The sequence below is a fragment of the Danio rerio genome, chromosome 6 (assembly GCF_049306965.1).
Source record: "Danio rerio strain Tuebingen ecotype United States chromosome 6, GRCz12tu, whole genome shotgun sequence".
In the NCBI taxonomy this organism is placed as follows: domain Eukaryota; kingdom Metazoa; phylum Chordata; class Actinopteri; order Cypriniformes; family Danionidae; genus Danio; species Danio rerio.
In genome coordinates, this window is record NC_133181.1 from 30,703,070 (window position 1) to 30,728,451 (window position 25,382).

Here is a 25,382-nt window from a genome sequence, read left to right on the forward strand (position 1 = left end):
AACTACAAAAATAAAAGACATTAATGTATTTTTAATACAAAACATTAAGCCATTTCCATCAACCCTATCATAAATACTGCCCATCCCTGCTTATATTCATTCTAGGTAATTTTCAGAATGCTTGCTTTTAAAAACAGGAGAATGCATATTAAAGCATAATGTTATAAGAAGGCTCTATATGTTTAGGAACATTTATCTTTAAATTATAGAGAATCCAAAATCCATTTTTATTTTCAGAAATGTTGAAAACTTGTAAGCACTGACATTCATAGTATTTGTTTGTCATACTATTAAAGTCAATGGTTACAGGTTCCCAACGTTCTTCAAAATATGGAAAGATCAAGATGGTTTTAAACAAGTAAATTGATTAAATTGGCTGAATTTACATTTTTTGGATGCACATAAATACATAATCGTGAAAAACATTATAATCATTAGCATGTCGTGGAGGTTTTGTTTTGTTTTACAATATAGCGTTTTGTAAGTGGACTGCTTTTTTGTTTTATAAATGGGGATAACGCAGAGGATTAACCTGAGCCCTGGACTGTGCTTTATTATTATTTGTCTCCATCTGCTGACGAAAGAGGGAATTGCCAGAAAAGAGGAGCCATGTACGTGTATCAGCAAGCTCTGTGTCAGACATGTCATGTACCTCTTCGGGCATAAAGTTGACTGTTTTAAGAAAATATTTCACATCCATTGAACATGCGCCTTTTAATCTCTTTTGTGTGATGAACGATTGCGGAATAATTTACTGAGATGAGTACAAATGACGCAAAAACAGAACAAAACGCCAACAATTTCGCGACCAATGGGATTTTTACGTCTTCATTCTTCTAGCCAATAGAAGCACAGAGTGAAAGACCCGGCAGCTTTTTGATGACGTATGTGATCTAAAGCACAAAGCCGCGTGAAAATGGTAAGTGTTGTTATTTAGCAATATCATACAGTAATTTACGTTTAAGGAATTAATAAACGTGCTACGACCATTTGTTTAACATATTTAGGTTTTTTTGACCACTGTGTTCGCGAGAAAGACAAACAATGCTTCATGCTAACAGCTAACGCTAGCTTTCTTCATAGCCAAATAAAACAACATTCTCAAGCAAGGATTATCCCCTTAATTAAATGCCCAACAGAAACAACTCTGGCTGACTCCTATTATATTAAAGTCTTGGTATTTCATTTGCCTGCGTAATTTAGAAAGCAGTGTTATTTGCTGTTGACATTTCTCATTTGGTCTGTTGATAAAACTTGATTCAATCGTTTTATCGATGTCTTATTTGCTGTCCGCCTCATATTTTGAGAGTAATTCCTTCAAATGTTTATTCTCAGCTCTTCTACTCGTTTTTCAAGTCTTTGGTTGGCAAAGATGTTGTGGTGGAGCTCAAGAATGACTTGAGGTGAGTGCTCACCTTTCTTTTACAAATATTATATATATAATTAGAAATTGAATATACATATTTTATAATGTATGTGCCAGCTCGTAAAACTATGAACACATCTATTTTGCAGCATATGTGGAACATTACATTCAGTTGATCAGGTACGGAAACTGACTCCACACGTTTATTAATATAAACAAATATTGGGCGATTTAGGATTAAGTTAATCTTGTCATTTGTTCTTCCCTCACAGTACCTGAACATCAAACTGACAGATATCAGTGTTACTGATCCAGAGAAATATCCGCACATGGTGAGAAATGGATGAAATGAAAATTACACTCATAATCTTGGGTCTAATATCTTTATCAATGTCATGGAATTTTAAAAGGTTCATTTCAGACATTGAAATTTAGGAAATGTTGATATATTTTTGTCAGATTCATGGAATAACAGGGATTTTTTGTTTGTTACTTTACATTTTAGCTTTTCTTTATTAAAATATATTTGATATTTACAGCCATGCAAACCGCAAGTATTTTTTTTTTATATTAAGTAAATTATCATTTGTTGTTCTCATAGTGGCTATTAAATGAATGTAATAAAATGGCTAAAACCATTTCAATATATTTTTAATTTAATATTACAATTTTTTATAAGCACTACAGAAGCCTGTTATGTTCATGTCATGGTTGATATATTGGTTTATGGTAAAAGTACAGAAATTAATACTATGAAAAATCTGAAAATAGCAAGTGTAGGACCAATTTATTTTAAAGAATATTCAAAATAAAATTTTTTTTTGAATACTAAGTCATCTTTATTTTTTGAAATATGCAATAAAATATTTTCAGATTCTCATATAACATTGCTTTGGTTTTATTGTCAAAAAAACTAACTAGAAAGCAAGTGTAGAATTGCAACAGGATTTTTTTTTGTAAACCAACAATGCTGTGTAGTGAAAACCATTATTTAAAACGGTGAAAATACGGTCAACCATTTGATAGAGCAGGCAGCTAAAGGGTTAAAGAGGGAACCCTGATAATTGAATTGATTCCTAAATTAATGTAGATCAGGTTATTAAGTCTGTGATTTATGAATTGTCATAGTGATGTAGGTGCTCAACAAGGAGAACTTTGGTGTATATAGATGACTCTAATATTGTTTTGTTGTAGTTGTCTGTGAAGAACTGCTTCATTCGTGGATCAGTGGTGCGATACGTTCAGCTTCCTGCAGATGAAGTGGACACACAGCTACTACAGGATGCTGCACGCAAAGAAGCTACACAACAGAAACAATAATGTTTATATTTGAGAATAGTTTGGTTTTGTTCCAATGTTCAGAAGCATCATCTGTGGAGTTTTGTTGATTTAAATGTTTTTCTTACCTAAAACATGTAAAGTTTTTTTTTTCTCTTTCATTTTTACGTCATGTGAAGCCTGTTATTGAGGGTGTGATTTACTGTTTTTTTTTTTTTACTTCACAAGTTAGTGGTTGTGTGCTTTTAATGAGTGTTGGTAAAGTTCTGTACTGCATACCAATGACTTTTAGTTAGGTTCACACATTGATGCAAAAATAAAGTATTTTCCTCTGTTTTCACACTTTCCTTTTGGTGGAAAAAATCGTCCATTGTTGGAGTTCAGCTGACAGCATTTTACAAATTATGTTCGTGGAATGCTGGTGTTTTGGTTTAGGCAGGCATGTCCAAACTCGGTCCTGTAGGGCTGGTGTCCTGCAAAGTTTAGTTCCATACCCAATCAGACACACCAGGGCTAGCTAATCAAGCTCTTACTAAAAACATAATTGCAGATGTGTTGAGGCAGGTTGGAGCTAAAATCTCCAGGACACCGGCCCTCCAAGATTGAGTTTGGACACCCTTGGGTTAAGGTGAATGGATAGTTTAGCAGAGGTGTCAAACTCAATTCCTGGAGTGCTGCAGCCCTGCACAGTTCAGTTCCAAGTGTATTGGAGCAGGGTTGGGTTTCAAAGAAGCCCGAAAGATTTAATTACTTTAATCTGGTTGTGCTTACTTAAACTGAACTAAACAGTGCAGAGCTGCAGCCCCCCCAGGAACTGAATTTGACACCTGTAGTTTACAGCCTAGTCCCAAACAAAAAAGTAAGTTGTTTAGAGTAAAAGAAACTCGTAGTTACTGTTCCTAAAATATACCAGTGCCTTTGTTTTGTGTTTTTTAGGCACTTTTATGCGCTAATAAAGTAATCATGGCTTTATCAAAGCGAATGTAGACCACACTACAAAAATATGTTTAGGTGTTTTAGTTCAAAATAAATTGTCATCTACATTTCTATAAGTCAAATGACAAATATGTTAAGTTAAACTGATTAACTTAAAAAAGGAAAGTAATGAAAACATTTGTTGTCGTTTTTACAATGTATGTAATTTATTAAATATTCATATTAGGGAGGGTTACTATTTTATTTTTTTATATAGTAGTAAAGATTTTTTGAGTGTCATTTTGCATAGTACTTTAAACCGTGACAAGCCATGATTTTCAATTTTGATAATTTATTCATTTTTCTTCAGTAGGATACACCTTGCCTTACATTTAGTAATTTTAAATCCCTAAAAGTACCACAGGGTGTGCGGCGAAAAATATTAAGGAAAAAAAAAACACGAATATATTTCTTAATTTGTTTATAGCACAGTTCACTTTAAAGTTGCATTCTAAAAAGTTTAAGTAACATTCACAGGATTTTTTTCAGTCACAATATATTTTAACAGCTTCTAATTAATTTTATTATAGTAGTTTAGAGTACCCTTTTAAGCATTCGCTAATTAGCTACCAATAAAAAAATGTTAATTAGTTTGAACCGGCTGAACCACAAAATAGTCAAATTGCCATCAGCCGGTTTGTTCGTTTTCTTGGTCAGGTTCGCAGGTTACTCTTAAAATAAACAGATAGGCCTACGAGTTTAATGAGGATGGTAGGTGTGATTATTTTTATATGCTTTTTTAAATTGTTTATTTCTCCTTCACACATCCAGTGTAAACTCTAAAAGTTAATTAAGCCACAATGGACCGTAATTTTCATAACACTCAAATTTGGCGATGTAAATCCAATGCGGAGTTCACTTTGTAAAGATTTCTTTTTTCAATGTTTTTTTTTTGTGTGTGTGTTTAGCACTACATCTCAGGGTTCAAGTATTGTTCGCCTTTATACTTAATTATAAAATTGGTTACCGCATAGAACACTGATTTCATGACTGGATAATAAAACATTCAAATGGCTCTTTTAGGATCAATGTATGAATGAGAACTTCGACATGGATGACGAGTGTTCTGAACTACACCACAGAGAAGTAAGTTTAGACGAAGACTCCGTTTATATCAACTAGCATATTTAACTGCTTAACTAATTATGAGTTATTGACCAATATAGCTGCCTGTTGACATTACCTCCTCGTTTAGATGAAAGACTGCATTGCCAAAGGTTCTGCTTTGAACTCCTTACTCCATGAACTGTTGGTAGAGAAGGTATGATTGTTGTAAAGAACCAAAATGGGTTTTTATGTTTGCAGTGACAAACTTTGGTTTTTCTTAGGTTTCTACTCAGAAGAAACATCATTGGATTCTCGGACCTGAGGACCTCAATGATACTCTAGTTTATGATTTTGAAGTGGAAGAAGCAGCTTGAGATATTAGTCAATGTATGGTGATCTGTTCTCCTTTTGACTGGATTTTAAGGATTTTATTTTTTAATTCAGCTGTCTGTAAAACGTGTAAATAAACCATATGTATTTACTTTTTTAGTTTGTTTAATGGAGACCCTCTCTCACAAAACCATTTTATGCAGACAGGACATGCAAGGTTTACAAAATATTTTGTTTTAAAGTGCGTTGCATCTGGAAATTCACTGTTTAAAAGGATCTGATAAATGCCCTTTTAAAAGGAGAATTCTCAAATCATAAAATGTCTTATCTTTAAGACTTTATCTAAATTTACATTTAGCATCTGACTGGAGATATATTATAGATGTTGCAGATGTGCAAATTCTAGGATTCCAGACTCTGCTTAAAAACAAATCAAACAATGAAAAAGTAATAGAGACAATCATAGGAATGGAGTTGTTTAAAAAGTTCTAATAAAAATCATATTAGTTTTAATGAACCTTTGGTTATGTGTCTTCTGTTTATGGTGAATTAAAACCAACAAATCCCAATTGAATGTCTTGAGTGAAACTATTAAGTGTGTGGGCTTTGGTTTGTACTTTTTAAATGGAGTTTGTCGTGGAAAAGATCGGACATTTGCGATTTGTAGCTATTGTTGTTTCCCCCAGCAGGAATTCAGACTACAATATTTGTGAGCTATAACTTTATTCATTATAAAATCATCAGTGAATGCAGAATGTGAAGAAAGAAGTCTAAATTTGAAAAGTAGGCAAATATACATTCGTAGACACGCATTACCTCTTGTGTATATAGAAAGATATTCTTTTAAGTGCTTGTGGAGTAATTAATTATTAAAAATACCTACTAACACAAAACAATTTTGAATGCAGGCTTCATGACAATATTTAGTTTGAGTAACTGGTGTATGAATACAGGTTTTACTCTACATAGTACATGGTGAGGACATTTTGGATCTTTTTAACACTGACAAGCTTAGCTTCAAGTGTCAAAGCATGTTTTATTAAACCCATTGTGTTTTTCCAGATTTCTGTAAGGGTTCTGTTCAATATAGGGTAAGATTAAGATGTCCTCACTAATATAGTTAAACATCTATATGTGCTGCTTAGTCTTATTTTAGTTAAAATGTATACCCAGAAGTGGAAGACGCATTAAAAATGTCTTGAAAAATGCAAAATTGAAGTGGATTGAATTATTTTGTTATCCTAAGATGAGAATGGGTGTTCAATGGTTTTAGGAAAACTCTTTAAAGTTTTGATTCCCTTAAAATATTGACTATAGTAAAATTGCAGAAAGTGAGATTTTATTAGCTATAGAATTCATAACTAGTTAACCTTAAATGTCAGTGGCCCTGTTTCCAAAGAGCAATACTTAAAACAACTACAGCTAACAGCTAGATTATATTGGCTCAGTATAAAAACAATAGAGGTCAGTGGAAATTCCCCTTCATGGTGGAAAAACGTGCGTGTTGTATTTTTGCATTCTAGGCTAAAACGCTGTATGTTTTGGTTCATAGGGAAGCAAAAAGTCCCAGGCCTGTTCCAGTGTAACACAACAGGATCTGATACCTTTGGTTTGTAAAGCAGATTTCTGATTCCTCCCCTTAACCCCCTGATCAACTTTTGTTATACTGCAGGTTTGCATAATATGACCTTGTGTTGTATGCATCTCGTAAGCTTTTTGTTGTTGCTATGACATCTCACATTACATGATATATTTTAGATGGTACAAACTATAGTAATGTGTGCTCTTTCCATCTGAGCAGTAGTTGCGGAGTGAAAAATCATGTCTTTTGTGTATATATGTATATATAAAAAAAGTAATTGTGTTTTTGATGGAGTTGCTTGTCATTTGTTGACTACATGTATAACTTATGAAAAATGTCAGAAAACTAAGCTGTTAAGCTTCTGTGGGTTATTCTTTTGTCGTGTTACTCTATACTTTAGTGCTTTTTAAAAGGAACTGATACAACAGAGGTGTGGAGCTTCCAGTGTTCCATTTCACTACCTCAGGCTTGTGGCGATTTGGTTCCCTGCTTTTTACCTTGACTCTCTAACAATTCTGCCTTTGTTGTATAATACAAGACTACCCATAATTCTAAGTATGGAAAAAAAAAAAGTTTTAAAGTAATAAATAAATAATTTTAAAGGCCAAGAAAGAAATGTACTAGAGAATAATCCGCAATGACGTATTTCTTTGAACTTTGAATTGATTCAGATGTTAGAAATGTTGTATAATTAAATTATATAAGGAGAATTGTGAATGGGATTAGAAAAATAAGGCTGACAAAGGCTTCACTGTCTTTCTTTTGCTCATTCTGCCCCTAAATACACACACCGGCCACTTTCTTAGGGATAAATTGTTAGAAATATGCAAGATTAATAAATTAAATTTTGGTTAATAATGATTAAATGTACAGATTTGTTTACACACCTTTGATGCTAGTTCATCTTAAAGTTTCGTTATTGAAATGAAATGGTGAGCACATGTAAGTGTAATGGCGTAGTGGAATGGTTTGGACATGGCAAGCATCAATACTCTGATAAACTGTGGTATTTAAACAATGCTCAGTTGATACTAGGGGCCCAAAGTATGCCAAGACACTTTCCTCCACAAGTTATACCACAACTACCATTCTGGACTGTTGATGCAAGGCAGGATGGATCCATTCTTCCATGTTGTTTATGGCTATTTCTGACCTTGAGTGACCTGACCTATTAGACCAGTCAACCTTATTCCAGTCTTTTATTTTCTAGTGTTTGCGAGTCTGTGTGAATTGTAGCTTTACCCCAATTCTTGCCAGTTAAAGCCCATTTTCAGTGTTCAATGTGTATTCAGAGACGCTGTTCAGCAAACATTAGTTGTAGCGAATGGTCATTTGAGTTGCTATTGTTTTGTAGCAGCCAAGTTTTGTCCAATCTTGGTCCTGGAGGGCCAGTGTTTTGCAAATTTAAGCCTCAATGCACCTTGCAAGGATGTTTCTAGAAAGCCTTGTAAGAGCTTGATTAGCTAGCCCAGGTGTGTCTGATTGGGGTTGGAACTAAACTTTGCAGGACACCGGCCCTCCAGGATTCTACACTAACATCTGCCATCAGCAAGGCATTTTCACAAAAAGGCAAGGCAAGTTTATTTACTGTATATTGCTTGTTTTATACACAGTGGCAATTCAAAGTGCTTTACATAAACAGGAATAAAAACAAGATTATAAGAAAATAAAAACACAATAAATTTGATTTAAAAATAGATTAAAAAGTGTTAAACAGTTTATAAAACACTGAAAAAGAAAAGAAAAACATAATAGTGTGATCTGTTGGAAGTAACAAAGTGCTTATTCAGTAAAGACACAGCTAAATCGATGTGTTTTCAGTCTTGGTTTGAACTTGTAATTTTGGGGCACATCTGATCATTTCTGCAAACTGATTCTGCAGCAGAGGATGTAGTAGCTGAAGGCTAATTCACCGTTCATTGACTAAACTCTTTGAATTTCTAGTTGATATGATCCTAAAGATCTGAGTGATCTGTTGTATTCAGTGAGTATATCTGTAATTTATTGAGTTCCTAGGTTATTTAGTGATTTATAGACAGTAATAATACTTTAAAATCTATTTTGAATGTAACCGGGAGCCAGTGTAAAGACCTGAGAATAGGTGTGATGTGCTCTGATTTTCTGGTTCTGGTCAGAATCCTGGCAGCACGTTCAGGATGAGCTGCAACTGTCTGACTGTCTTTTTAGGAAGACCAGTGAGGAGTCCATTACAGTAATCCACTCTGCTACCGATAAAAGCATTAACAAGCCTTCACTAGAAACAAAGCATCTAATTCTTGCAATGTTTTTAAGATGATAGTATCCTAATTTAGTTACTGCTTTGACATGACTACTGAATCTCATATCAGACTCCAGACACCAAGATTCTTGACCTTATTTATTGTTGGTTAACCTCTAGAGCCAAGGTACGCATTCACATTGAGAATTCCCAAATGCAGTGACTCAAGTTTTCTCTTTGTTTAACTGAAAGTTTTGGCACGTAAAAACTGTACAAACCCTAATAATGGTTGAGCATTGAAATCCCAGTTGATTAAGTTGTTTCTGAGATACTCAAATCGAGGTGACTTGCTCTAACAACTTTGTCATGTTTAAAGTCACTTTTTTTTTTGCCCATTCAAGCTTTTTTTGGACTTTAGCAGATTGTCTTCATCTTGTATACATGTCTAAATGCGTTTCTGCCATGTGATTAGCTGATTAAGTATTTGCATCAATAACTCTCAATGGCTAGAGAATACTCATAATGCTCTATAGATCTTTACATTAGATGTTGCCTACGGTGTTGTTGTCTATTGGAAGGAATGTGTCAATAGAGCCTCCATTTTAGTATAGGGTATAATGCTCATTTGAAATGAATGTGAGACCAAGGTGTAGTGGAGGACTGGCCATACAGAGCCATAGATGGGTAAACATTTATACATATATCTACGATCAGGAGTTTTCCCGGTGGTCAATATGAAATTTTTTTTATTATGAAAATTAGAATTTGACATCACTTTTGGATGTATGGAATGAGCGATTAATTTGTGAATGAAGATTTATTATTAAGGGTTCGTGTGAACCACCAATATCACTGTCTTTCTGATCTAAATGGTTTGTAATATTTGCAATATTAAATAATTTAGGGTGGACAGTATGCCCATTGAGGCACAGGCACTGTTATATTATCAGGTACACTTATAAGTAACTTCAAAAACTAGCAGTTACTTCACTTAGCTAACAATAATACATGTTTCTGACACCGCAGCGTCTTGTTGTCATATTTCATTTACATTGTTCGCTGATTTTATTCAACAACTAGCATTGGCCTAGAATGTAGTGCAAGTTGGTGCTACTTTGCCTTATGATTAAGGCAGTAGGAGACTATATTATCATCAGTAAGGTTACTTGTTGAGCACAAAAGTTCATAGCATACAAAATCATGAACAAAATCTGAAATGTTTATTCTTTGTTTGCTTGTTACTACACTTGTACGCAGTGCAAAAGTCCAGCATCTTCAGATTGGCTTTAGTCTTAACTAAGTGCAGTTGATTGACATTTGTCCTGGGAGCACTGTACAAATGTGGTGGTACTGACGCGTCCTCAGGGTTCGTATGCGATATCTAGTGCATATATCTATGATAAAGCCCTGTGAGAGTTTGCGCACAAAATGAATTCTAAATAATTGAATTAGGAAATTGACATTTGTATACATGGAAGCAATCAAACTAATTTTTATTACTAATAGACAGCTTTCATTTTTATTAACCAACATAATGTCACCCTTCTTGTGCACTCACAAATTCACTCACTTGTTTTCTTTCAGTCCTTCTGAAAAAAAGTTTAGATCTACTTCAGATGTTGACTACAATATACTAGTGCAGTAATTTAGGGAATTGTGAATGAGGGTATATGTGGCTATTTCGGAAATAGCTATGGTGTCTGAAGAGTCCATAGTAAACAGGCTACACACAAGTGTTAGACATAGAAATCCAATACTTTTATTTTACATTCATACATTTATATTTTACAATAAGCTTAATGCATTTTTTTTTTATTTAAAAAAGCCCAATCCCAAAACAAGTCCTGAAAATGTATAGCTCGCGCAATGAGTTGCATTTTTTTCTTAAAGTGTGTGAAAAGCAATTATAAAGCACACATGCACACACACTCGCGCCTCCCATCCTTCTGTCCATGAAAACATTCTCACATGTCTACACACTCAAAAAGGGAAAATAAGGACATGTGTTGCCCTTCAGTTGTACCTTAATAGAGCTGGGCTGAATGAAAAGAAATTCAGACACCGTTGAGAAAGGCACCTTGAGTACACAGTGTATACACAGACAAAAAGAAAAAAGACAATAGTATAACCTTTTACTGTAGCTTCTAGAACAATGACAAAACTGTAAACTTTCACTTGCCAAATGAAATAAAAAGTCACGTTTCTATACAAATACATCTAAAGCAAAATATCTCCTTGGTCATAACATAGCAGTACCTTTTTCTTTTTTTTAATCATCATCATAATTATTACTTCTGAATGCATATGTCACCATGTCAGATCGGCTCTGCCAGCAGAGAGCGATCTTAATGTGAAGTAATTACATTTTGTCACAATAGTTATGCAGTTGCCTACATAGTGAAAGTTTATCAGTGGCAACCCACCTCATGCATGTTTTCCCATTTCAGAGAGCAGCCATCATTCGAAAGTACACAACAAAAACAAAGTAAGATATTCAATGCTATAGTCACAGTTAGGAGTTCCTCTTACAAGACAGAGGCCGTTCCAACATAGTGTAACCTGTACATTTATATATATATATATAAAAATCTATAGACACACAATTCTTTGCTTTGCAAGAAATGTTCGACGAAAAATATTCCAACCTCAATCAAAATCCCCCATACCTTCATAAAAGTATGTTTTTGTTTTGTTAGAAAATACTGTATTTTCAAAAACCGGATTTAAATGTTTTACATTCCATCCTTCTTCCAACAAAATAAAGCTTTTTATAACTCAAAATGTAAAAACACTCTCAACATCAATATATATTTATATGCAAATATAAACAATAAAGTGACTACAAGAGACCATATTGTGGTTCTATGTTCAAATGTAGAGGAAACCCGTTTAGACTGGCAGTTAATGCCAGTTAGTTTTTTTTTTTTTTTCTCCTTGTCCGATTGACACAGTGTGGCACTAAAATTTTGAATGATTGTACAAGTCAGGTCATATAATGCCATGGTCAGGTCTTCCCATAAGTGCCTGCTCAGCATGCCTTTGTCAGGTCGGTTGGTAGTTCTGTCGAGGACATGCGATATTGGATCTTGGTATTGGTGATGGCACCATGTTTCTGTCGGAGGTGTAACCGCAGCTGACTCTTGTGGCGAAAATGCAAGTTGCATTTCTCGCACTAAAAAAATAAATAAAAGAATAGCAATGTAAGGCATGGATAAATGCTTGTACTTTATCTTATAGATATACTAATGATCTCACTGTGTACATGCTTACATGATAGGGCTTTTCTCCTGTGTGTATCCGCAGGTGACTTTTCAGCGTCTGCAAATGGCGGAAACGAGTACCACAGATCTCGCATGGATATGGCTTCTCTCCGGTATGAATCAGAACATGAGCCCGAAGGTGAGCAACCTGTTCAAAGAGGTCATGTTATTCTTCCAAATGACTTCTGCTATGTCTAAGCAATTGACTGCATCTCAAAAGGACTCACCTGCACGAATCTAGCCCCGCATGTCTCGCACTTGTATGGCTTTTCTCCTGAGTGAATTCGTGTGTGGGTTTTGAGGTTAGCGGGTCTGTTGAACTGGGCCCCGCAGATATTGCATCTATACGGTTTCTCTCCTGCAGCACAAATGAAAGGAGGTTAAGCAAAACATCGAACACTGAAGCCAAAATGACATTTGTAGCAGCGGCTGTTTATTTTTACCGGTGTGAACTGTTTTGTGACTGGCAAGGTTTCCCTTGTAGCGGAATGCTGCTTGGCAACGGTCACATTTGTATGGCTTGTCGCTGTGGACCTGAAGCGTGTGGCGTTTCAAGGCTTCCTCCTCTGCAAACTTGGAGTCGCATTCATTACAGAAGTATGTTCCATTTTCTGTGAGGCAGAGAAATGTTTTGGGTTGGTTTTGGAAGATGCAAACAGGTTTTTAGAAAACTATTTAGAAAAAAAAAAAAAAGTGTCTTACCACAACTGGAATCAGAATACTCGGAGTGCATCTCGGACATCTCCTCAGCCAGACGCGAGGCGGATGTGTTGGGACAGACGTCAGAGTGCTGTGGAGACTGGGAGCCACAGGATGAGCATTTCAAATGGTTCATATAGAGAGAAGAGTGGCTGTCGATGTTCCTCTGAGATCCCTCCAGACTTCTGCGGAGAAAAATGCCATGTTTTTAGCTCATTTTGCAGTGGAATTTACTCTAATTTTTTATAGGATACTGAATGAATTTCACACATTCCAGCTAAGAGGTAAATCCTCTGTGTGCTTTAAGAGGATTGGAATGGATGAAGGAAATTCAATCTGGCTTTGTGGAGATGGTGGGTGGAGAACCGTTTTACAAAATACTCAACAAACCTGCAGTTTCAAACTTTCTTGAATTAGAAACAAAACCACCCAATTGAATTCTGCAAACCAACTGTAGGTTGAAAGCTTTTTAGGCTAAGAGATTTAGAGACAACCTCACCTGTTGATGATGTTGTTGAGACGACTGGCCTGAGGCGCAGGGAAGTCTTCGCCCTGCTCGCTAATCTTTGTTGTCACTTTTGAGTCAGGATGTTCTGAGTCAACATGGTGAAGGAAAGCAGACAATCCCGGCCTCTGTGGGGAGTGCATTCCAGGGTCAGGAGGATTGGTCTCCTCCTCCTTGGAGCTCTGATTGAGCACAATGAACTTGTATTTCTTCCAGTTGCGAGCTTTAGGATCTGATGTACCTTGAGAAGTTGGAGGTTGCAAGGCCTGTGCGAGAGCAGCATTTTTGCTGCTGCTTGATTCCGTTGGAGAGTTGGGCTGGCAGTCTGATTTGAGGGGGCTCTGGGGGCTGCTCATCAAGGTTTTGCGCCCATTAGAGGATATACCCATGGAGTAGTGTTGGTGGCTCAAATGTTCCTCTGCTAGGGAACTCTGCTCTTTCCCACTCTCCCTCTGCTGCTCCTGAGCCAGGCTAATGAAGCCGTGCTTCCTGGAGCTCATCCCGATCGAATGGACAACGCCCTCCAACGTCTCCCTCTTCATATCTTCATCTCTTCCCAGCTCCCTGGAGGAGTATGACCCGGTGTGGCAAACAGCTGAGCTCCCACTGGTAGCACTGCGGGTGAAGTCATTCAGCACTGGGTTGTTACCGTCACTCGGCGAGCAGTGTTTGTGATGAATGATGCCTCCCTTTGAGAAGTCTGAGAAAGTGTTTTTAGTGTCTGTCAGCTTGCAAAGAGGAAAGGGGAAGCCTTGCATGGGAAACTGGCCATAAAGGTACGAGTTGTTAGGAGCATTGACCCCATTAAACATGCAGACACCATAGGGTCTCCCGTCTCTGAAAGTTGCTGATCGTCCTGACACATTATCCATAACCTCATGGGGTCTGTAACTGTGAATGTCTTGAGGTAAAAGCAGGGGGCTGACCAGAAAGTCCTCTCTGGGAAGTTTGATGGAGGAATCGCTGCAGAAAAATATGATGCAAATTAAAGAACAACTGTTTTTCTTTTGCATTCAAGTATGGCACTTTGTCTCCACTTAACTCGCTGTGTTTTAAAGAGTGTAATTTATCTACAAATGAAAATATACCTGGACTTTATGAATCTGTGGCACGTGTCAACAACGTGGTCCATCTGCAAGTAGATGGCCGTGTTCATGATGGCCATGATGAGGCTCTCCTTCAGTGCGAGACGTGAAGTGTACATGAACTCCAAAAGGATTGCGAAACCCTCTGGGTCGACCTTCGGGTCCAGACTGATGGCGTTCAGGTTACATTTGTGTGAATCGGTAAAGATAGAGTAGAAGAGCCCACTGTGGAGAAATTATGATTTTAGTCAACTTTTTAGGTCGCACTTTAACACATTTCCACCACAGACAAAGTATATAACAAGCAAGCAGCCTTCAATTGTACCTGCATGCCATAAGGACTGTTTTGTGTGCTCGAAACTGCTGTCTGTTGACCAGAATCGTGACATCTGTGAGGATATCTCTGCTACGCAGTCGGTTCAGGTTGAGCAGAACATCACTTGCATGACGCGTGAATTGGATGCAGCTGTCGGCTGCACAAGCCATTTTTTCTAGATCTGTTAGGAAACAATGAGAACTGTGAATGATGCAATCGACACTCACTTAACAACATGCAGTAAAATAAGAAAAGTTGGGTAATATTCTAACATCACAGGATTTATTAAAGCTTTTATTAGCGTTTAAAAACTTTACAAAGTTGATGATTCCCCCCTTTTTTGGGAAGGTATGTCAAAACATCTATTAAAAATAGTTTTATTCCTGTTATGCATCAAATTGTCATTGCGTACCTCCTCTGCTTTTTCTAACAAAGGAACAAAAAAAAAAAAAGAGGATACGCTATGGAGAATGACAGCCTCAGTCGCCATTCACTTTCATTGCAACTTATTTATTTATATATTTTTGCATATACTCAAAATGAATGGATTGAGGCTGTCATTCTGCCTGACATCTCCTTTTGTGTTCCACTGAAGAAAGAAAGTCATTCTGATTTTTCACAACAGGGAGGAGAGTTAATGATGACAGACTAATCATTTTTGGGTGAACTATCCCTTTAATCTGAAAAATCAATTATATGTATAGTCCTCAAAAATGCTGCCTTGTTTCTCTCCCCCATCTCCGATAGGGGGCGACAAATGATGAAAGTTTAGAGAACTGACATCCATCCACGTGCAGTACTTCTGTCAGGTCTGAGAGTCATTATTCATCCTACATAAAATTGTGTGACAGCATTATAGGAACTTTTATCAAGTTAATTTGTTTAAATGCTAGTCACGGAAAAAGGCATATGTATCTTAGTATGTCCCAATTTCACATTTACACAGTTTTTGCCTTGCAAAGAAAATTGCTTCTTTCCCTGCGAGTTTAAAGTCTTTATTTTTGGAGAAAAAAAACTCGAATGAGTCATGGGAAAATGTCGTTAGGCTGTTTATTGCGGTTCTGTGGACCGATACGCTTTACTATTGAGGGATGGGTGTAATAACAGACAAAGTGGAATAGTCAACAAACACAGCCGAAGAATTATGGTAATACAGCAGAAGAGTTTATTTTTGTAATGGATTAATTCTGTGATAGCCTCACACGTGTTTTTCTCTCCACCGTTGATATACTCCACCAATCACCTCAGACGGTTCTCCCAGTCACATCTGGCGCCTTGACACAAATATAGTTTCACTGAGCGCCTTTAAATAGTTAGGCGAACATTTCTCAGATGTTGAACATTCAGTATTAGAGATTCTGTTTCCATTTGAGACTACATAACATCAATATCCCGACCGCGAGCTGTCATGCTGCCAAAGCAGCTTAATCAGCCCGTGACTCTTGTAATGCTCTTGTGTGAGGAGGCGAAACACCCAGATGACCGAGAGAGGGGATCGGGATTTTAACGAGTGGACAAACAAACAAAAAAAGACACGCTCATGACGCACGGAAACCACCAAAACATTGCAAAACTCCAGCACGTTACAATGTTTTTGACAATTTAACCTAAACTTTTAAAACCGCACATTCACGTTCTCCACAACTACTTTCATCATTTTAGAAATGTAAAGTTTATCTTCCACGAGATGTCACCCAGAGACCGTTTTGTCATTCAGCGGTACTAAGCGACACTGACAACACCTGCGACTCTCGTATCAAGTCATATTTAGCAGATTCATCGGCATTTGAGCGCTCTTAAATCACCATGACGGTAAACAGAACGCCAACTTCTCACGAACACAGAAAAGTGTCAAGAGTAGCCTACACGCGTTCCGCTGTTAAGCTCTCGCGTCTCACGTTCTTAGTTTCCGTCTTAAGTGCTAGCCTAAATCTTATTTAACACTTTTATCCTATGTAACTGAACGCCAATAAATGTGCTCACTCCCCGAATAGAGACCGCGCCACAACACGCAAAGAACGGACAGAGATTTATGAGGCACTCGTTCGCTCAATGCCAAACAGCACTTTAAATATAGTCCATACCTGTTTATACATATACATTGCATTTTTAGTATCTATTTGGTGCCTCTGACACAAACACACGCATTGAAACGTACTCTAAAAATGAATAGAACACATTGGTGAGAATTGGCACATATACGCACAGAAAAAAAACATTAAGCTATAGCTGAGAGAAACTCGTGCAGGCTGGTCCTGCTACAAAGTGACAGCTACTGCAGAACGATACAAACTTTTCTATTGCATCTCTACTGCTGGAACACGTGAAATGCAACAATGTAAAACTCTCTGGAACCTTTATAAATCGTATCGACAATTCACATGACATAAACATTAATATATTTTCAAAGATGACATTGAGTCTCTGCGCTTCGGAAAAAATAAAGACAAATTGCAAATGCGCTCAACAGCTGTACAGCCAAATCAGAAAGGGTTATTAGGATGTGATTTACACCAACACAAACAAACTGCAAACACAAAGTACACGCTTTTGGCACAGGACAACAAAACCAAAACGTCACGAGAAAGAGCGAGCGAGAGTACAAACTCCGGGCTCTGAACTACTTTTAAAAACCTGCGCTGATTAAAGAAAAGGAGTGAAATTAATTTTCGGATGTCTTCGCTAACGATTCTGTTTTTATATTTAACCAAGCAGTACACAAACCCTGGTTTATATTCGTATCAACCAAGTGCTATTTAATCAACTCTAGAGCTTGTCTAGTTTGGCTGCTTTGGTACTGCGTCTGAATTTCCACCCCTCTTCTGCACACACTATTTACGACCCCACGATCCCGCAGTGAGGACTGACAGTGCAGTGTAGTTCATGCAGGACGACCTGAACTGTCAAAACTATTTTTACCAGACAGACCCACTGCATTAACAATCTGCCCTGAAAACTCCACAAAACGCCTCAAAATCAGCCGAAATAAACATTTAACCATAAAATCCAATAAAACAGCCTAATGAACATGTGTGACTAATGGCAGCAGCGCGCCAGTGGAAAAGAATGTAAAAAAATCACCTGGTAGTGCTTTCCTAGAAACTTCTTGCATCACCACTTCTAAGAACCCCAGTTCTAAGAATCAGAAGAGCTCAATTCTCGGAATTTGAGCTGGCGACCATACCATTTTTAGAGGGCAGGGGAGTGTCGTGTTTTGCTTTAAGTTTGCATTTCTTCGGTTATTGCTAAAAACATGATTTCACATCACTGCACTTTAATAACAAAACATAATGTTTATGTAAACGACGTTTTAAATGTAAACGAAATCATTATATTGCCGTAACGATTGAGAAAAATAGTGGCACTCGGTGTTTAATTCCTCCTCTCTAATGGACGCGTCCAGACAGAGACGGTCACGTGGGGAGAGAAAGTGGCTTACGTACGTTGTCTTTTTAGCCCAGCCTCAAAATACTCAGAACTAATTTGCTATTCCATGACATAAGCAAAGTGTCCATTCGTTGCTTTTCACTGTATTAAACCCACGGCCATAACCCAGTCTTTACAGAACATATCTGGAGCGCTTATTCACACGGACACGTTTTGTTTATTTATTGTGTTATTTTTGATACCTTTTTTCTATTATGTTGCCTCTTCAAATCTGTGGACCAGCCGGCCAGTGGGCACAAGGGTTTGTCTGATTGGGATTACATACATGAACATTGAGACATTGTGCTTGCATACCGGCTTTCTCGCATCTGGAATGTCGTTAATTTATTTTTAGAAAATTGTAACTTCGATTTAAACTGCTTTGTGCTCGTCGTGGTTTGTCTGTCACGTCCATATAACCGGTAGGCTATGAGCACGAACTGCTCTCGAATGGTTTAGGCAATTGTGTTCGAGAGGAATGTTGATTAATATTTATTTGACGCTTCGTTTCGGAATTGTGCGGGCTAATTGTCAAGTGACGCGCGAGCGCTGGTCTCTTGATGAATGCAGTGACAGAGGCAACAACTGACTGACCAATTAATCTTATTTTGCGTACAACTCCGCTTTACCAAACAACATTTGTAAAGCCACGCGATCTGTATAAACTGATTTTACATTCCGTGAAGTGTCACATATCCCTCACGTTGAAACTCGATGACAGCAGCATACTAAAAACAGCAGTTCGTACAAACACTTGTTGTTTAGGCCCACGGATATTCAATATATGTTTATATGCGCGTTAACTGCGTTAAACTGTTTGCTCGTGAACGGTCTTTGCTAGTTTGTTTTTATAATATATTCTTCTTAAAGCGTCGAAACTTTTAAAAACTGAAATTAAGCTGCAAAAACCGACATATTAGCATCTCTAGTTAACCCCAGGCCTCCGTTTATTAGCCTGTAGGGCACACAGTAGTTAACCTGTAGTAGTTTTAATGCCTTTTTTTCCAGAGGTACCGCAAAATATTGGAGAATAAAAAGAATTTCTGATATTCATCTGTCGTAACTCTCTTCAAAGTTTTACTCATCTTTTTTTTTAAGTTACGATGCAGATGTGGACATGTTTTATTCTGTCAAAGTGGCCATGCGGTGGTTTTGAAAAGCATCTGTCAGAAAGCATAAGGAGGAGGAGATGACACGTCTGTTTGCTGCTTTGAGCATATTCTCTTCCTCTTTCAAGTTAACATTTTTTTCTTATTGTCAAGCGCGAACAGTCAGTGCAGGTCCAAACGCACGTCAGGCGTCGTGTTTTCCAGAATACACTCGCAAAATAAGTCTAGCAAGCTCCCCGAGTTTACTCATTCGGTTATAACAGTAGTTACTGCGATATCCCCTGAGACACATCAACTCATAAGAACACCTGATAAAGAGAGAGAAGTTAAAGTATTTTAGATGACCCATCAGATTAACTGAAGACCATAATTTACCTCAAGTATTCAGAGATCAGCTAACGCTGGTTTAGCGAGCACAATCCTCGATGTTTGTGTGAGGGATAAAACGTTATTTTTTAGCACATATATTAGTCTATATTTTTGCATATATCGTCTCTGATGCATGTTTTGGTCTCCAGGAGATTAATTTTTGTAAGGTAAAGTGCTGAGTAACGAACAACATGAACTTAATATGTGAGCATTCCCTTGGGCATTCTATAATCTCACTTTGTTTTTTGCCACTGAAATTAATTATTATTGTGTAATATGGGCTATGCAACGTGAACTCTGGAATGCAAGGAACTTTTCCGCTGGGTCGTAAATATTTGGTCTGCTAGTAGTTTTGGATCTCATTTGCTCTAGACGTTTTTGTTTTAAGGCCTGTTAAGTTTGTAGATTTTAACATGATGTCCTTGCATGCTTTTTGTTATGAAGATTGCTTGTAAAATTGGTAATGTGGAAAACTATCGAAATGAACAGCATAGTGAGTGCTTTATATTATTGAACCCACTTTGCATATTTTTGTACAATCTGCTTATAACCATATGCATTGTTTGTTATTTGCTATTGTGTATTGTAAATGTGTGTAGATGCATATTGACAGATAATAAATAAAATAGTTTTTACTACATTTCGATGTCAAGTGTTTGATTTGCTTACTTTGAAGCTAAGCTTTTGTGGCGTATGCATGTGGGCATCTTGAGACGTGAATCAGAAATATGAACTGAATGGTTATATTTGAGGTAGTAAGAACACATTATTAATGGTGTTGTAATCACTCTAGTTGTCATATTTCCTTCTGTAAGGCTAACTGTAAACTCTGACCTACATATACAACCTTTTACATAACTATCACCTGTAGTTTTAAGCTTAAGCTGAAAGAAAAGTCACCAGGAACTTCTGTCTTTTTTCATATTATTATGGCAGTTTTGTTTTGAGGGAAATAATAAGAGGAAATGGAACAAGTAGTGAACAAAAATGTGTTTGTATTAAGGATGATGGGTGTAAATTAATCTATATGGCGAAAAATGTCGACCAGATCTGTTTAATTTTGATTGCTTAATTCACTTTGGATTTGACTTGTGGACTGCTTAGTGACTGACTTTCTGACACGCTCACCTGAGTAACTGCGTTTGTGGCTCCAGCTGTGGGGAGCAGGTCCGTCCTCCCTTGTGCCGTTTATACCCTGACACAGAAGCAGCATCTGTTGGGCTGTGGTAGAAAAAAAAAAAAAAATTTCAATGTATGTTTTACATCTAATAGATTAGATTTTTTTTTTGTCTGGATTTTTTGCAACCATAATATTTTGCTGATCAATTTTTCACAACAAATGACAGATATGAGAAAAATGATTCTGATATTGCGAAGACTAATAGACTAAGTAATAGAGAGCAATTTATATTTTTTATTTAATATAAATTTATTGATGTACTTAGTTTTTCAGGCTGACCTCTTTTTTTTTTTGTGATTGTTGTTTACCTGTTTCGTAGGCCCACTTTTATGTGGGCTTTTTTTCTTAAAAATGGATGCTGCTTATATATTTATTCAAGACAGCAGAACGTAAAGGTTAAAGTCTTGGCAGACAGCTTTATTTAAATTTATACTTTATTTCTTTTGTGACAACTTTGATCTGTTAAACATCATAATGTAAATAACCTGACAAGAAGAAGGTTAGGTTTGCACATACCGATCTAGTCTATCTCTGATCTCATTCTTGTTCTTTGGTTTCATTTGTATCTTGATTTGTGCTTTGTATATACTACTAATACAGACACTGTAATTATTTACACATATTGAGTGATTATTATTATTTTTTGTTGTAGATCTTCTGTATGGCAACAGCGTCATCATTGCACCATTTAGTTATATGAAATGGTGGAACATCAACAAAGGGGGGAAAAAAAGCACTGCTGAACTTTTGTGACACTATAGTGTGACTCAAAGGAAAAAAAAAAGATCTCACAAAGCACCGAGATAGAGATCAAATCAGGCAAGTGAAAAAGTGACAAAACCTGACGTACAGCTTTTCTTTGTTTCAAAACAAGCACTATCAGAAAGCTTTGGCTTCACTCCATCCATGAATCAAACAAAGTACATACTATAATATGATATGACAGACTAATATTCTGTCACACTTTTTATTAGGTGTTCTTAACTACTGTGTAAATATCGACACAATAATAATAAAACAGGATTGTACTTATGCAAAACACCTTGCTATTGCAATGGGATACTGTGAATGTTATTAGCAGGCTTAGTGTGTAGATTTAAGCGTTAGTTAAATAAACTTAATTAATTACACCTGCTAATTAAGTGTTTATGCTTTGAAATATAAGTACAGGATAAATACACACAAGTATCATTCCATCATATTAATAACCTATTTAGGAATTCGTTGAGAACAATTCAAATTCAGTAAAAAAAATAAAAAGAAACTTTCTATTCAGGTGCAGATTTCATGACGTTAACTCTTGAACTTTCTTTTCATCCATGAAGCTTCCAGTCATGCATGATCAGCCCTGCATTTTTATCATAGTTATTCGTTAAGTCACCTGTTTTTCCAAATGTTGCTCAACCCCAAAATAAAAAATAAAAAACTTTAAGTTCATATACAGAATTATAGTGCTTTTACAATATATGAAGTTCACTAATTGTTACTTTTACTAACACTTCTAGTTCTTAGGCATCTCATCTTCAATCTCTTCTAAAACGTTTCCTTCATAATTACTCTGAAAGAAATGTGCCGCTATTGTAGAAGTGCAGAAGACAGGAAGACACGTTCCAAAAATAGTTTGCCTGTGCTCTACCTTGGCTAGTTGTAGCCCGAGTTGTGTGGGCTGACTTTTTTAGCGCAGAGGTGGAACAGACATGCGAGCTGGAACGCCTCTATACTGTTTTTTTTTTTTTTTTCTTGTGAAGATCCTGCATATATAGGCAGTCATAATACAAGCGACAGCGTGAATATTTTTGACCTTCTCATGACAGCCCACAATGTAAAAAATTAATTTCGACAACAACCCACATGAAATGCGTTTAGTGTTGTGAAGAGGCAGAAGTCATTTACTTTCCTCACTTCAACACTGATTGACCTACTTTGTTATTTTGGCCTGGGGAGAGAATTGAATCAACGTAATAAATTGATTTCTCTGACCCACTAATACCAGCTTTGATTCCAGCGTGTTCGTTTAGAACATCTAATTGTTGTAATAGATAATAGCTGGAACGGGATGATTTAAGACAATCTCGTCTTGATGGTTTTCTTTTTTGACCTAAAGCTGTTCTCACAATAGAGCAGATTTAGCAGAGATTCAGGCTGATGTCAAGAACTTAAACACTGTGCGGAATATCAGAGCTTCTGTGTGTGGTTAGAATACATATTTTTAATATTTAATGTAGTGTACTTGTGTTAGTTTCGTATATAAAAAACTTTTATATCAGTTTGTACTGACCTAAAAATTTCATAATGCGTAACAATGAAGTCAGAGTCAGAATATTCACCTTGAATATGCTATTAGGGTATTTGTTTATTGAAACAAACCTTTTGAATGACATGCCTTATTAATTATTATTAAATTCAAGTCACAGTCAGATACATTTTAAAGCCTGAAGTAACTTTGCATTCTTGTGAAATGTTCAGTTCTATTAAATATTCACAGATTTTTTTGGTTATGAGGGTCTGAAGGATTTTTATTAACAAATTTTTTCTTTTGATAATACTAAAGTGACATTTTTATCACTATAATTAATTTTGTTAAAATATTATTAACAGAGCAAACACTGTAGAGTGAGGTCACATTAGTTAACTTTAATTAATACATGAACTAATGCTGAATTAATTTGTTTCAGAGTGTATGAATTTTAATCTGTTAATATAAAAATACAGCTGTTCAGCTCTGCAAGAACATTAAGTAAAATCAACAAATGCAACATTTTAGTAATGTAGTAATAAATATTGAAATGAACATGAGCTAAGATTTAAAATATGCTTTAGAAGTGTTACATTTCATGATAGCTAATGAAGTTTAATAATGCATTAATTAACAGCTTTTCAAGAATTATTTTATCTTAATTATGTTATTTATAGTGTTTTTTATGTGCACCGCATTTTTATGATTGTTATAAGTATAAAATACATTTTTATGTATTCATGAATAAATTCATAAATCAACAACAGCACACACACACACACACACACACACACACACACACACACACACACACACACACACACACACACACACACACACACAAGTTTTATTGTATAGTGGTAAGGGAAAAACGGCTGAGGTGTTAATATTAAAGGATATTAACACACAACATTTTAATTTTAACAATTAATAAATGTTGAAACTAACACAAACTAAGATTTAAAATTTACCTTCAACTTATCATTTTCTTTTTTTCATTTAGTTTTTATTGTAGTTTCCAGATAGTATAGTAAGGGTTTTCCATAATGGGTACACAAAACAACCAAACATCTGAATCCAAAAATTTTAGAAAAAAATGAAATTATAAACTACAAAACATTTCCATAAATAAATAAATATTGAAGTTTCATTAATGATTCAAGGACATTATAAGAACAATCATAACAATACACTCATAAATGTTTTGTATACCATCAAAAAGAAAACGGTTTAAAAACTGAGCTTGTTGCTTTTCAGTAATAATTAAATTCTGTCCTTTTTTTTAAACCCATATTGTGGCACCCAGTCTACCTTTTTTTCCCCTAAACTGTGAGAATGGTACTTTTAGGATCTTAAATGTACATTTTTTTATTTTTTTTTGTTTATTTTTTCAATGGGTATTGTTCTTCTCATCTATCTTTATGTTTTCTTTTGTTACAACAAATAATACACAAAACAAACAAAATATAATTCTAATCTTTCTGATTTAATTCATGTTATTCAATAATTATATAAATCTGGTCTTAATGGAAGAATATATTCTACCCAACTTTCCCTTAGTCCTATTAAACTCTTCAGTCTGTAAACGATGATTCACTGTAAGCCTCTCCATCTTATAGATTTCAAAAATTGTCAAACCAGTCACTAATTTGAGCTATTTCAAGCTGTAACCATTTATTCTTTATTTTTTGTTATGGCTTTTTTTACAGGCTATCAGCAAACTTTTCAGCAGTTTTATTTATTTATTTTTTTGTCAGATTTTTCTTTTAAGGATTTTTTAGGCCTAAGTATAGTGTTAAGATGGAGAAATCGATGGGGATATGGAACATATTCTAAAAAATTATGAATTTCTTGCCAAAATGCCTGATTAAAAAACAATTAAAAAAAAACATTTCCAGAATATAGTTGAAGTCAGAATTATAAGCCCCCCTGTCTATTTTTTTCCTCTAATTTCTCTTTACCGGAGAGAAGATTTCAACACATTTCTAAACATAGTAGTTTTAATAACTTATTTCTAATAACTGATTTATTTTATCTTTGCCATGATGACAGTAAATAATATTTGACTAGATATTTTTCAAGACCCTTCTTTACAGCTTAAAACTAGGTTAATTAGTTTAACTATGCAGGTTAGGGTAATTAGGTAAGTTATTGTATAACAATAGTTTGTTCTATAGACTATCGATATAGCTTAAGGGGGCTCATAATATTGTCATTAAAATGGTGTTAAAAAAATTAAAAACTGCATTTATTCTTGCCGAAACAAAACAAATGAGACTTTCCCCAGAAAAAAAAAAATATTATCAGACTTACTGTAAAAATTTTCTTGCTCTGTTAAACATAACTTGGTAAATATTTAAAAAAGAAAAAAAATTAAAAGGGAGCTAATAATTTTGACTTC

General features: G+C 35.7%; 4 protein-coding genes and 1 long non-coding RNA gene across 23 annotated transcripts in view; 4 read left to right on the forward strand and 1 right to left on the reverse strand.

The window, feature by feature from the left end:
- The window catches only part of LOC141386287 (uncharacterized), an 816,166-nt gene that overhangs the window by 540,985 nt on the left and 249,799 nt on the right, over positions 1 to 25,382 (forward strand). The window lies entirely within an intron of this gene.
- lpp (LIM domain containing preferred translocation partner in lipoma) overlaps positions 1 to 25,382 on the forward strand; it is a 497,264-nt gene that overhangs the window by 5,718 nt on the left and 466,164 nt on the right. For 10 of the 15 annotated variants that reach the window (XM_073953323.1, XM_073953321.1, XM_073953322.1 and 7 more), the window contains one exon: positions 12,100 to 12,195. The exons of the other annotated variants lie outside the window; for them this stretch is intronic. The gene's annotated coding sequence lies outside the window, so the exon portion shown is untranslated. The remainder of the gene's footprint in view (positions 1 to 12,099; positions 12,196 to 25,382) is intronic. 15 annotated transcript variants of the gene reach the window in all.
- Positions 841 to 3,621, forward strand: smx5. The gene is made up of 5 exons (NM_131496.2): positions 841 to 919; positions 1,336 to 1,403; positions 1,516 to 1,546; positions 1,639 to 1,698; positions 2,561 to 3,621. Exons 1-5 carry the CDS (start codon positions 917 to 919, stop codon positions 2,684 to 2,686), a joined length of 288 nt encoding a protein of 95 aa, NP_571571.1. The 5' UTR covers positions 841 to 916; the 3' UTR covers positions 2,687 to 3,621.
- Positions 4,221 to 5,513, forward strand: si:ch73-14h10.2. 2 transcript variants are annotated; one of them, NR_135184.1, is made up of 4 exons: positions 4,221 to 4,330; positions 4,643 to 4,705; positions 4,786 to 4,880; positions 4,948 to 5,513. It is a non-coding gene; the product is annotated as a si:ch73-14h10.2 (long non-coding RNA). The 2 variants fall into 2 exon arrangements; NR_135185.1 differs by having other exon boundaries at positions 4,815 to 4,880.
- Positions 10,533 to 25,382, reverse strand: part of bcl6aa (BCL6A transcription repressor a) — a 40,243-nt gene continuing 25,393 nt past the window's right edge. Inside the window, exons 2-10 of one of the 4 annotated variants that reach the window (XM_021476813.3) lie at positions 20,694 to 20,786; positions 14,671 to 14,842; positions 14,349 to 14,570; positions 13,255 to 14,223; positions 12,759 to 12,940; positions 12,500 to 12,667; positions 12,284 to 12,414; positions 12,067 to 12,204; positions 10,533 to 11,968 (exon numbers count right to left, since the gene is read on the reverse strand). In XM_021476813.3, coding sequence (XP_021332488.1) covers positions 11,825 to 11,968; positions 12,067 to 12,204; positions 12,284 to 12,414; positions 12,500 to 12,667; positions 12,759 to 12,940; positions 13,255 to 14,223; positions 14,349 to 14,570; positions 14,671 to 14,842; positions 20,694 to 20,786 — 2,219 coding nt within the window. In that variant the 3' untranslated portion in view covers positions 10,533 to 11,824. Of the gene's footprint in view, positions 11,969 to 12,066; positions 12,205 to 12,283; positions 12,415 to 12,499; positions 12,668 to 12,758; positions 12,941 to 13,254; positions 14,224 to 14,348; positions 14,571 to 14,670; positions 15,140 to 15,310; positions 17,799 to 20,693; positions 20,787 to 25,382 lie in introns of those variants that run through there. The other 3 variants (XM_073952755.1, NM_200734.2, XM_021476814.3) reach the window with 3 other exon arrangements.